General features: G+C 32.9%; 2 protein-coding genes across 3 annotated transcripts; one reads left to right on the top strand and one right to left on the bottom strand.

Moving 5' to 3' along the window:
* Positions 1 to 217: 217 nt before the first annotated feature.
* On the top strand, positions 218 to 1961 carry LOC21406571 (tubulin-folding cofactor A). Its single transcript, XM_010099375.2, has 3 exons — positions 218 to 378; positions 691 to 930; positions 1428 to 1961. The coding sequence occupies exons 2-3, from the start codon at positions 775 to 777 to the stop codon at positions 1632 to 1634; spliced, it is 363 nt and encodes a 120-aa protein (XP_010097677.1). The 5' UTR covers positions 218 to 378; positions 691 to 774; the 3' UTR covers positions 1635 to 1961.
* Positions 1962 to 2713: 752 nt separating this feature from the next.
* LOC21406570 lies at positions 2714 to 6984 on the bottom strand. Of its 2 annotated transcripts, none has more exons than XM_024166463.1 (3): positions 6699 to 6984; positions 4039 to 4715; positions 2714 to 3552 (listed from the first exon to the last, which is right to left on the bottom strand). In XM_024166463.1, the coding sequence occupies exons 2-3, from the start codon at positions 4647 to 4649 to the stop codon at positions 2868 to 2870; spliced, it is 1296 nt and encodes a 431-aa protein (XP_024022231.1). In that variant the 5' UTR covers positions 4650 to 4715; positions 6699 to 6984; the 3' UTR covers positions 2714 to 2867. The 2 variants fall into 2 exon arrangements, with proteins under 2 accessions (XP_024022231.1, XP_010097676.1); XM_010099374.2 differs by having other exon boundaries at positions 4039 to 4710.
* Between the last annotated feature and the right edge of the window lie 6433 nt (positions 6985 to 13417).

Here is a 13417-nt window from a genome sequence, read left to right as displayed (position 1 = left end):
ATAATTCGAATCGTAGTTTCGTTACAATATTTTTTCTTATAAAAAACACACATAATAATAAATAAAAAAATCACTATATTAAAGAAATTAACAAATTAATATATGCACGTGCTTAAATGCTTAAAACTGGTATAAATGTTAACTTCAATTCCCCAGTCCCACCTTCAAAGTTTTTTTTTAAAATAATAATAATAATAATAAGAATAATAAAAGAAAATCCCCATCTTCCTCATATTCACTCCTCTTCTTCCTCACTCCTCAGTCCTAACTGAAACCTTAGAAATCCGAGTCCCACCCTACGCCGTCACAGAAAAGACTGTCCGGACTAGATCTGCTCCGCCACTCCATCTTCTCCAGTTCTTCTTCCACCATTATTAGGTATCTACTCGTTCTGGAAATGTATTTACATGTCTTTTTTAGTTTCCAAACGTTATTATGATTGCTTTAGTACTGTAATACTTGGGAAGAATCAAGAGCTCTGTTTGAATTCTCCATATTCATTATGATATGGAGAATTCAAAGATGTGTCTTCTTAAATAACAGATGCAATCTTTTATCTTAAAGAAAAAAGAGTAAGCGAAAATTTAAAATAAAAAAAAATTAGGAGCCAAATTGTGTTTATGTCGAGATTAATAGCGCCAAAAAACATGGTATATCTACATTTATAAAAATTTCCGTACTTAATTTCAGCGTTTTAAACAAGAGATTGAGGAGATCAGAAGTTGAGAATCAGATTGAGGAAGTGTTTGATTTGATTTCTGGAATTGGGGGGAAATGGCAACAACCCTAAGAAGCTTGAAGATAAAGACGGGTACTTGCAAACGCATCGTCAAAGAGCTTCATTACTACGAGAAAGAGGTTGAGACTGAAGCTGCCAAGACTGCCAAGATGAAGGACAATGGCGCCGATCCTTACGAACTCAAGCAACAGGTTTTCCCTTTCCCCATTTCAATTTTTTATGTTTTCTTCTAGGGTTTCTAATTCTGAATATCTAGCAGAAGAAAGAAGTCCGTGATTTTGTTTTGGTTTATTTATTGGATAATTGAAAATTAGGGCTTTGCAGAGTAGAATAATCTGTGAGAAAAACTTTTACAGAATTTGATTCCTGAACTGAAGAATACTGTGATCTTATTGTTAAAAAGAAATGTGTCAAAACAAGACATAAAGGTATCATTACAAGCGCTCCAATTGCTGGTAATTAAAGCGCAAAAACGAAAGCGATAAGAAAATCTTGTGATTTGTAGGAGAGAATTTGTGTATTTTACTAAATTTGAAATATTAAGTAAAAAGGAACGAGAAATTCTTTATTTCGAAATGTTTTGGTTTATGAGATGAATCTGTACAAGTGAGAATTGCTATATCTCCATGTGAATTATTATGTAATTGATCATCATTATTGAATTTGTTATTGGTTGTTTGGGGAACAGGAAAATGTGTTGGCTGAATCAAGGATGATGATCCCAGATTGCCGAAAGCGGCTGGAGGTGGCCGTAGCTGACCTGAAAGCTACTTTAGTTGAATTGGAGGAGGTAAATCAGAAGGAAGGTCCTGAATTTCATGAAGCTAGAACCATTGTGTCCGAAGTTGAGAACTTGTTTACCACAAGTTCAACTTCAGAACCAGAAGCCTCGTGATCTGATTAATCAGTGTCCCTTTAGAGAGAAGAGTATCTATGTTAAGATTTTAGATATGGGTCTTCTTTAACTCTTCTTTTTTGTTTTACTTGAGACAGGATTGCATTATCCATTCTCCTATTTGGCTTTTGGTTTGTTGTGTTCTAAAATTTTACCCCCTTTTGAGTTTGGATAAGAGATTTATCTTATTATGTATTACTAATTGTTTCGGATTGAGGCATTGAGCTTTTCGCCCTTTTGCATGAAGTTCTGGTTCCTTTATGTATGTGGGCAAAAGCACAAAACAGCCTGCTCATAGAGTGGGAAGGAAAATTATCTTCTTTCTGATTTTAGGCATGTTTTTGGACTCGGGTTCTAGGGCTCTGCAAGTGAACCACACTGATACAAAAGGAGTGGGTCCTACTGTTAGAACCCACCTGTTAAAGCTAGAATTACCTTGTGGAGTTGTAAGCTTTTTCATTTTTCTAATAAGATAAAAGTCTGAGAAGCGAGCGACCGGTGTTAACATATTTCTTACAGGTTATCAAAGGGCTTCTTAGACACTAACAGCAATGTTGGCTAAAAGTTCTATGGTCAGGCACTACCCGGCTACCCCTCAACAAGAAACGTGTCACCCCAATCTCACTGAAGGCTGAAAGGCATTAACATTCACATTGAAAACTCTCGAATAAGACTGCCCAACATTCGAACCTTTGACCACTAATCTATCTAAGTAGTCCGTCACTGCTATCAATGGCAATATAAGCCTTTTCATTTCAATTGCTAATGCTATCCCTACTTTTCTCTTTCATTATTTATTTATTTATTTATTTATTTTTCACACGCATGAGGTAAAAGGGACATCAAATGAAAACCAAACTCAATTTTGGATTCAGTTACTTTGTCACTGACCGGTGAGGGTGTTGATGAACCATTTGTCTGAAGAACGATGAACTTTTGTTTGGGAAAAGAAGTTTGACATTAAGAGTATTACCAGTCCAGTGGGATCTCCCAGCCTATATGGTGTGTAAACTAGTTTTTTACATTCACTACCAATAACTGCGAACACATTAGCAAATTCTACTCTTTGTAATGTCATCTGAAATGAGAATCCAAACTGCTATACTAACATGAATGCATTTAACATGTTCTACAGAAAATCACAATTGAGTTCCTCCTGTACTATACACAATCCCAGATGTCACAGCAATTAAAAAGACAGTAGAGTTATGTATTCATGGCACTCTTTTCTTTTCATAAAGAATGACAAGACCCCTTCTTCATCTTCCGGCGGAAAGGCCGACACGCCTCAATGCTGAGATCCACAGCAGCTGCAAGAGCCATGAAGATGGCTGCATCCTCGACGCACGTCACATGGCGCATGGCAAGTTGTACCAATGGCTTGCTGCTCTTCCCCTCACCTTGCACCCTACAGCTCATGACAAACCCGCCAACAACTGTACCCAGTGCTGCAAAGTCTCCGCTGCTCTGCGGGCTTGGGATTGGACTTGCTGCAGCAGCTGGCATCTGTCTGTCAGTGTCTATGAAAAACTCGCCTCCCTTTTCTGTATTTATGTAAATCTCAGACATGAGAAGCTCCCCTACTTCCTGACCTTCGGACATAAGGCGAAATCTGCAGCAAACAGAATCCCTTATGCCACGTTCACGCCACGCCTCGAGCTTTCCCCATGGCTGCCAGCTTTCTGCCCTGCAAACATCAGGCCGAACAATCAACCAAGCTCCCGGGTTGGACTTTGCTACCCAATCACAACCTGTTGATGGCACAAATGGAGTTGTCATGAAGGCTGCTGCAACAGCTGAGCCAGATAGATCATGTATCTTCACCTTCCATCCCTTCCGTTCTCGCCTTTCGGCCTCAAGGTCAGCATTATCAGTAGAACCAGACCAGTAATTGCACAAAGGGTCTACCTGGGGCACCCTGCTCATGCATTTAACTACCATAAATTTTACTTGTGACAATCAGATACACAAAATAAATACAGCAACCTTTCTAATTTTCTGACTAAAAAAACATAGTACAAATTGAAAAACGATTTTTCATGAATAAAAGATGCTTTTGGATGAAAACAATAACTTGATTTGTTGTTTCTAGTCCTAATAAGAACCTTGACAGACAAAAAGAAGAAGAAATGGGGTGTCATGTATCATAGTCTTCCAACACTGATTTAGGCTAACTGATGGCTTTAGTAACCCTTACTTATCCGATGAGAACTTAGAACTAGCATGAATATTTTGGACAAGTTTACAAATATACGTTTGCTTAAATCTTTCCCAATTTGGTTTATGCCTTGACATAATAAATTTTCATGTGTCAGCTGAAACTGGTAAAATGAAGTTAATTAGGTTATAGACTTCACAAACGTACTAAATATTAGATTGAAAAGTTTCAAAGAATGTATAACACCTGTCCCGGCTAAACTTGCAACTAAAAATACGCTGCTTGATGGAGCCTTGAAGCTGAAATATTTGAGGACTCAATCTGGTTACATCTTCAAATTGGAAAACATATCTAGGATCAGGATCCACTTTCACTCTCAAGTGAAGCTCTACACCCTGTTTTCCAGTCTCTTGCTTGTTTTTACCAATACCTATCCACCCATTGAAAAGAATCACCGGCTTCCCTTCACCCCACTCAGGACTGACCTCGAGCTTAAAAGTCCCAATTTGCTGCCTTTTAATACCAACACCACAATGGGAGGATTCCTTCTTCCCCGTGTAAACAGCGATTTCCAGGCAAGCATGAGTGCTATAGAAACAGCCAGGTGCAAGTAACGCTTTCAGATCGGAATCTTCAAGATAAAAACTTGAGGCAATACTATGAGAATCGGGTGTGGCTTCGGGAGAAGATAATAAGGGCACTGATGTTGTTTGCACGGGGAAACCTCGAAGACGAATTTCACATGAACATGGGGAAGAGAACGCATGAATCTCAGACTTTGTAGAGTTTAAAGCTGTCCCAGGAATTCTCAATCCTAGTGAGCCTATTGACAACCTAATAAAAGCCTGAGGATCCATCCTTGGTCAAAAATATTGCTCCATTGGATCGAAAGCTATATTCTTTGACAGGTCAAAAATCCTGTTCTATCACCACACAAGCAACGATTAGGTCAGAAACAAAAACTGGTGTTGAAAACTAGACAGTTGTGGGGAAAAGTCAAAAAACAAAGAAGACCATTGAACAAAGCAATATTGATAAAGATGACAATCTTAACAGCATTAGTATTTCCAAGTCCACTCACATGTATGACAGTTCCCTATGTACTCATAAACCCATACAAACCAATTTAATTTTTTCAAGGTTCTGGAGTTCCTTGACCATTTTCACCCAAGGATTACCCGTCAATCGACATGCTAATCAATATCCATAATTTAACAGGAAACTGCAATTATATTGTTGATATTATTACGCGGGTAGAAAAAAGATATACATGTGCTTTGCTGGTATATAGGCTATGTGATCCTTTCTGTAATTCCTCCAATTGTCAGAAACGCTCCGAGTATATACAGAACCAACCGGAGCAACATAGAAAGTGCAAGATGACACTTTTGTGGCTGGAGATGCCACGCTACACTTTGTACAACAACTTAACAGATTGACTACAAATTGTATAGTCATTTAATAAAAGGTGGACCCAGTGCTAAAGAGGCTCCCGTACTATGATAGGTTCGGAGAAAAGCTCAATCCCATATGTACACGGCCTTACCCCCCCGAAGGAGAAGCCGTTTCCGGGATTCGAACCCTGGACTCCGGGTGCAGACGCAAGCACTCTCACCACGAAAAGAGGCTCCCGTACTATGATAGGTTCGGAGAAAAGCTCAATCCCATATATACACGGCCTTACCCCCCCGAAGGAGAAGCCGTTTCCGGGATTCGAACCCTGGACTCCAGGTGCAGACGCAAGCACTCTCACCACGGTGCCGAGGCCCGCCTTCTGTATAGTCATTTAATATATACATACACAGGATTATGCTTCATTTTTTGTGTATAGTCATTTAATATATACAAAAAATGAAGCATAATCCTGTGTATGTTGATAACACTTGCGTGCGAAAGTAGCGAGACCTTAAATTATGTCTCGACCTTGTGATTTCAATCCAGCTTTCATGCATTGAAAAGAATGAATCTAAATAAGTCAACCTAAAATATTGCATCATGCTTTACTCAGTGCTTTTTTTTTTTTTTTTTGAAGTGATCAAGACAAAAGAATACGCCTAAAGCTGCTGAAGAAAGGAATCCGCTCTTAATCTTTTGATTCTATTTCACCTCTTTCAATCCCCTCTGCCATCAGATCAAAAAAAAAAAAAAAATCCCCTCTGCCATTTTCCAGAAAGGACCAAATTGAACCTTTTTTTTTTTTATAATTAGCCGAAAATTTTGGTGAAGTGCAGGGTTGAAATTTTGAAACCTATCCAGTGCAAAATGCCCTCATCATTAAATTCAAGACACTATCCAGTGCTTAAACAAGTATAGTTATAAAAATTGCAATATAATTTGTTTCCTGTAAGTAATCCAATATACTTTTATATATATATATATAGTATATTAAATCCCAAGTCAACAATAAGCTCCTACTTGGAAGGAAGATGAATGTTTCACAGGCCTTGTGAATTGTAAAGCTTCAACCGAGCTGATCAAACCAGTTATGACCAACAAAATGAAGTTTCTAGACAAATTTGAACACGAAAACATAAAATTCTGAAATTAGAGAATTTTTTGCCACATCTTCTTAATTGGTTATATTTCAATAAACAGAAATACAAAACGTACTTACAAGATGAAGAATTAAAGCTGAAATTCTCAAACAAACAAACACATAAATCCAAATTTCCAAATGGGTTTTTAGATTCCTAACAAGTTGTTTATTTGTTGTACCCAAGTGGCAAGCAACAAAAAGAACATGTCCCAAGAAGAAAACCCAGTTGAAATATGAACAAGAAATGCTTTTTCCAAACTTAAACTTACATAAATCTTGGCACAATTAAAACCCAAAAATAAAAAAAATAAAAAAAAAGCAAATAAATAAAGGAAAAGAGAAGAGCCATGGAGACAAGAAAGAGTCTAACCTCAGTTGAGGAGTAGAAGAAGCCATATATAGCAGCAATTCAGCAAAAACAGAACAAGTGCCAAGAATCATCACCAATATAAAGAGAAAAACATTAGTGTTGTTATCCAAAAAGGACAGATTTTGTTATTTCTTATTGCTTTTTTGGGTGTTTTTGTTTCTGTTTGGTGTGTAAATATTGGTTTCTCAGGCTATGGTTTGGATTGGAGTGGAGTGAGGGAAGGAAGGGGATGAAAGTATTATATTTAGGGACTTTATAAATAGTGTTGTTACTATAGATAGGAGATAGAAAGATGCCATGAGTAAACACAAATTGAATAATAATATCAAATAAATAAGAATAGTTGGGATTAGTTGAAGAAACAGATGGGGAAATTAAGGAAGTGGACATTATTATCGTTATTGTTACTATTGTTATTTTTATTTTTATTATTTAGTTCCGATATCACCTAGACAATGCACGCAACACGTTGAATCTACTATAGATTTCTAATATAAATTTCAAGTACATGCTCCTTTAGTTTGCTAATTAATAAAGTCTCTAAAAAGATTTTTTTAAGACTATTTTTAATTATTTTATCTTATTAAAAATACATTAGATTAAAAAAAATATAAAATAAATAGATTTTAATATAAATTTAACGATTAAAAAATAAAAGATTACTAGTAACCTATTTTTACATTAGCTACAAGTGAAAGTTCAAAAAAAAAAGTGAAAAATGATATAATGTTACAACAACAAAAAAAATTTCATCACAAAACTCTATTTCGTTCATTTTACCGATTTGAGTTTTCAGTTTTAAATTTTTACAGTAAAAAATTTTCAGAAAATGTCACATCTAACTTTTTTTATTATAGTAAAAAACTCTTAAAAAATATCGCATCTCAACTCAAATTAAAAACTCAAATTTATAAAGTGAATGAAGCCACACAAGGACCCGTTCGGTTAGTTAATTCGAGTTGAGATGTGATGTTGTGTGATAATTTTTTACTGTAATAAAAAAGTTAAATATGACTGTTTCTAAGAGACTTTTACTGTAACGAAACTCAAATTCTAAACTCGAATTAACGAAAAGAACGGGCCAATATACGGCTTCTTTTTTTCCCTGAATTCCCGGAGTCATGACTCATGCATGCATTATTATTTTCTCCCCGATAATATTACAGTGATTACGACTTTTATATCAACTTTGAAATGTTACTGTTGGATTTGACAATCCAATTCTATTATTATTCTTATTTACTGAGGGGGAAATTACTTGTGCAATATTTTGTATTTTTCGTTTTCGATCGGAGAAAAATAGAAATTAAAGAGACGTTTAGTTCATAAATTAAAATTATGAGATTAAAATTATTTTTAATTTATATATATTTTTTATGAAAAAAAATACTATAACAAATAATAAATCATAATTCAAATTAAAATATGAATTTCTTAACGAAACAACTCCTAAAAAAAATAAATTATTTTATTTTATCCCAGCTTAGCTGTAGTAGACAGAGAACGGTAGTCTTTAGAGATCGACACAAAAAGGCATATAGATGGTGCTGATGACGACTGATCGAATATATAAATTGGAAGAATAAATAATTATTAATTATTATTTAATATTAAAAAATAAGATATAATGTTATCATTATTTGGTCATGAAAAATGTTAATGTGATACTCTTTTTATCACATTTTTTATTATTTTGTATATTTATTATTTAACACGTAAATTTTATTATTTAATTTTTTATATTAGGATAATAAATTACACGTATTAAATAATGAGTACAAAAATTAATAAAAAAAATTGACGCAGTCATCATTGAAAATGCTTAGTTTGGAAACATGAATTTCCTAATTTTTTCTAAAATTAAAAAAAGAAAAAGAAAGAAAAGAAGAGAGAGAGTGGTCGTGAATACAGCTGTAAACAACAGCGTGATAAGTTCTTCTCTTCTATCCGTTTTCTCTTACTTTGACTTCACAACCCTTGGTACATGTACCATATTATTAGGTCATAATTTTATTCTCTTTTTTTTTCTCAGTATTTATTATTATATCATCATTTTCTTATTTATTATATTCCCTCACAAGCATACAATATTTTCCTTCGTAATAAGAGTGGCATAGGATGATTTTGTTGCATTGTATAAAAACTAGTATAATGCATTTTAAAACTATTTTAGATACACATTACGTTTAGAAAACTAATGATAATTTAACGAAATTAAAAATTTGCGTTTGATTGGTGTATCTGTGTCATGATTCGAATCATAGTTCATGGTTCGCTACAGTATTTTTTCACATAAAAAATACACATAAATTGAGAATGATTCTGAATCATGATTTTGAATCCATAAATCCACGATGATTCACAATGGTGATATGATTAACGTATACCATACAATTTTCTATAGGGTTATATCAATATAATATATATATAGGCAACAATTTAATAGACATTAATTAATACCATTTAAAATAAATAAATAAATTGGAGAAGAAAACAAAAATATTTAGGAATTTGAGACAGTTTCTGATATAGATCTTACGAGTAAAAATAAAAAAAATTCTATTTAGTTTTTTTTTCTACCAAAGATGCTTTCAAAATTTTAATTTTGACCTTTTATTTTTATTTACTTTTATTTTTTTGAAATGGATTTATTTTTTTTTATTTTTTCTAAATTATAAGAGAATCTTCTTTTTATAGGAAAACAAAGGACGTGTTTGGAATTGATCTCATTTTTATTTTTTACATTTTTCGAGAAAAAAAAAAGAAAACGTTTTTAAAACGGCATTTGGCGCAATAAAGACAAAAAGCGGAAATGAAAACGATTTTTTTAATTTAGTATAAAATGAGAGAGAAATAAAAAACGACATTTAGTCGTTTTTCATTTTTTTATTTTCGTTTTCTCATCTCTCGAGCAGAGAGAGAGAAAGAGATGCATTAATGGGTTTTTTATACTGAAAACAATCTCTTGATAAAATTATCAAACACATTTTCAAAAATGATTTCTGTCTGAGATTGAAAACGTTTTCATTTTCATGTTTATATAAAAAATAAAATTATTTTGAAATGAGTTACAAACACGCCTAAAGATTTGGAATGGTTATAAACATACAATTTTTTTTGTTCTTTTTCATGGCATTGCAACTACCGTCAAACGTGCGGTGCCATTAGAAAAAACTTAGTCCTTTTTTTTCTTTTTTTTGTTCTTTTTCTTTCGTTTACACAAAGAAATCCCCAACAAAATTCAGCATCCAATGTGTACAAACAATCAAACAATTGACTATAGCCTACACATATGGATAAGATAGCATTACCCTCTAATTTGAATTACCAGTTTAATCAATATTTAAGAGAAAGTGGATCAAAAAAGATTCATGTAATCTCGTCATCTTTTATAATATTATGTCACCTCAATCAAAATATTTTAAGTAATATAAACTTTTAATGAATATAACATGATGTTTCAATTGACCGGAGATTTTAAGGGACTATTATTGGCACAACATAAAATTATTGGAGCAACATAAAAAAAGGAACAAAAAGCAGTTGGTAGGAAAAAAAAAAATATTTTTTAGTATATAAATCTTGGGGAAAAAAAATGTACCGTAGTTTCTCTAAATGCTGAAAGCAACTCCCTCTTCCTATTTGCAATGTTGAACGATTAGACATTTTGTGTGGTCTGATCATTAGGCCCATATAATGTGAGAGAGAACACCAAAAATAAAATAAAATAAAATAAAATCATGTGAGAGAGAACACACAGAAAAACAATAAAAATGAACAAATAATAGATGCCTCTGCCTTTTTACTTTTAGTTTCAGTGATCTAAATCTCTTTTTTCCCCTTATCTTTTCTGATTAATATACCCCAATCCCCATTATGTGGAGGAAATAGAACCACTAACCTAAAAAAAAGGGTCCTTCTATGACGGGGTCGTTATTAATTGTGTCTATTTTTAACTGTTAAATTTGATAAAAATCATGTCAACATAAAAAAGTTTATAGAACAAACAGTTTTTAATATAGATACAGGTGGTTCATTTTTTTTAAGACATGCGGTAGAAATCTAAAAAAAAATAAAAAAAAAAAATAAAAAACGTTTTGAAGATCTGAAAGAAACAATTTCTTTCCAACTTGTATATGTCAACATCATGCATTTCCATTGGTTTAAATAACATCTGATCACGTATGGGTGCATTTTCATAGTCTATTGCAATATCTTGAAATGTTCCTCAACTAAAATTTATAACGTACCCAAACAAAGTACCCTAGGATAAATGTTTTATAGATTATCCAATTTTTATCCTTCTTTTTTTAAATTACGCAATGCTAAATTCTTTATAAAATAGAGTATAATGAGTGGTTACAGACATCACCTAGTGATAAATTTACATCCTTATCTCTCATGTATTATTGAGGTTCAAAGTTCGAATCCCATATGAAAAGAATGAAGAAATAAAAAAAAAGGAGGAAGAAATACAAGATAAATAAGCCTTTTCATTCTATATAGCCCCTATTTTCTAAGACTCTTTGTATGTGTTTGTGGTGTGTGTAATGAGGGAGAGGTATGCATTGTATTGGAACGAGGACACTTGCAGGGTTTGGGAATGTATGCAAAGATGACAAGATCAGGGGATATGGTGGGCAGCACTATTTGCCACTATCCACATTCAATAGGCTGACTCTTATTTGCTACAATTATTATAATTTTTATTATTATATTTTGTATTTTATTTTATTTTATTTTGCTAAAATATCCAATAGGCTGATTTCATTGCAACAAAATCTATTCCACAAGTCAACAACAAAAATGACCTACCCCCAATTCCCTCATAAATTTAATGTGCAAACACAAAGTGCCAACTTCATTGCATGTGCAGGCATGGGAGTGTGGACCCATTTGCTCTGCCAATCAGCTCTCAAGAACATGCAATGCAACCCCAATAAAAGGCTTTTACATTTGTTTTCTTCTTCTTCTTTTTGGATTGAAAAAAGCTTGAGCTTTTTTTTTACCATATATAAAAATCTAAAAGAAAGCCAACAAAAAATAATGATAAACAAATAGTAAAATTATGGATGAAAAAGAACCGGCGACAACAAATATAGCACACAGCAAAGAACAAAAGAACCAATAGTGGGAAACATGCATGCAGTTGGTGACTCTTGACTTTGACTTTGTTTAGTTGCTTTCTTCCCAACAGGATTTTCAGGAGAAAGTGTGGCTAGCTATTATAGCTATTGTAATTTGATTTTTTTTTTTTTTTTTTTTTTTTTAGTATATGTTCGTTGTATCTTAATACTCCAACCACCAAGATTTTGGAACCACATCTATTTGTCAGATCTCACATGAGTTCCCAACTTTTATCCTTATAAAAAATATATATATTATAAAGTTAAAATTATTTGTCTATGTTAGCTGATCCAAATGATTATTATAGTGCCTTAAATTTTTCTATGAAACTCATATTTAAAAAGTCTCAAAATTCACTAGCGATTGTTGCTCTAGGAATGACTTTGTTAATTATTTTAGAGTTTTAAAAAAGGGACCGGATCAAAGGGAAAAAAGAAAAGGACCAGATCAAATTAACCATAAACTTCTTTTTTTTTTTTTTTAAAAAAAGACTACAACAACAAAAACTTGCAACGATAACTATAGCTTCGAGACATGGCGAGCCTCAGCTCCCAACGGAAACAAAGGTGGGGCCAGTCCCATCCTCAATTAGATGTGAAGTTGGAGGCTTGCACATTTTGTACTTGATTTAAAATTGCTGGTATCACTCTTTTCATAATTTTTAATTATTACTTTTTTTACTCATCATTTGACAGATATATTTCACTATAATAAGAAATATTGCTAAAAAAAAGTGATATTAGGATTTTACTTCGAAAAAATGTATATATATATCAAAACAGAGAGAAGTTTGTCATAAGGACTTTTTCCCTTAATCATGGAATCTATGACCATCCAGAATGGAAAGTAGGAATGTCATTTTTTGATCAGAAAGCTGAGATATGTTTATGTCATGAGCACTAATAATGTCGTCATAATTAATTATGTAAACTTATCTCCACGTCATGAGCACTAATAAAGTCGCCATTAGTTACACAAGTATATACATATATATAAATATATATATTTAATTCGCAACAAATGGATGCCTCGTTGTTCCTTGAGCAATGATTCTTCGTCCATTCAGTCTTCCAAGTCTGGTCTGACAACTTCATTTTCCCGGGAAAATGTTATATTTCTCGGAGAAACTTTCAATTCTTTTGTCTTTAACGAACTCATGTTTCGTCCTGTATAACAACCGAACTTGCTGTCCTTTCAACGGTTTCATTGATTACCAAAAGAATTCAATTAAAATCTTTTTTTTTTATTTCTTTTCTGACTCAATTAAATCTGATTTCAAATATTCAATTCATTCCAGTTAACAGTTTGCTGAATAAATAGTTTTTTTTTTTTTTTTTGGTAATTACTGAATAAATCGTTTTGTGAACAAATCGTGCACCAATCCATTTTACTTTTTTTTTTGTTTTTTTTGTTTAATTCCAATGAACATGTTCGTGTAAACAATCATTTTAATTGTTTTAAGATTTGTAAATGCAATCTGACTCGATACAATCAAAATTAATTGGGGCTTGTTGGGTTGAATTATTTCAATGAGATTAATCATGAACACCATTATCACAAACAATCTACAATCTACAAGATTGAAGAAACAC

This window comes from Morus notabilis, unplaced genomic scaffold (assembly GCF_000414095.1).
Source record: "Morus notabilis unplaced genomic scaffold, ASM41409v2 Scaffold75, whole genome shotgun sequence".
In the NCBI taxonomy this organism is placed as follows: domain Eukaryota; kingdom Viridiplantae; phylum Streptophyta; class Magnoliopsida; order Rosales; family Moraceae; genus Morus; species Morus notabilis.
Note: the sequence above shows the minus strand (reverse complement) of the source record. Positions and strands in the feature narration are given on the sequence as shown.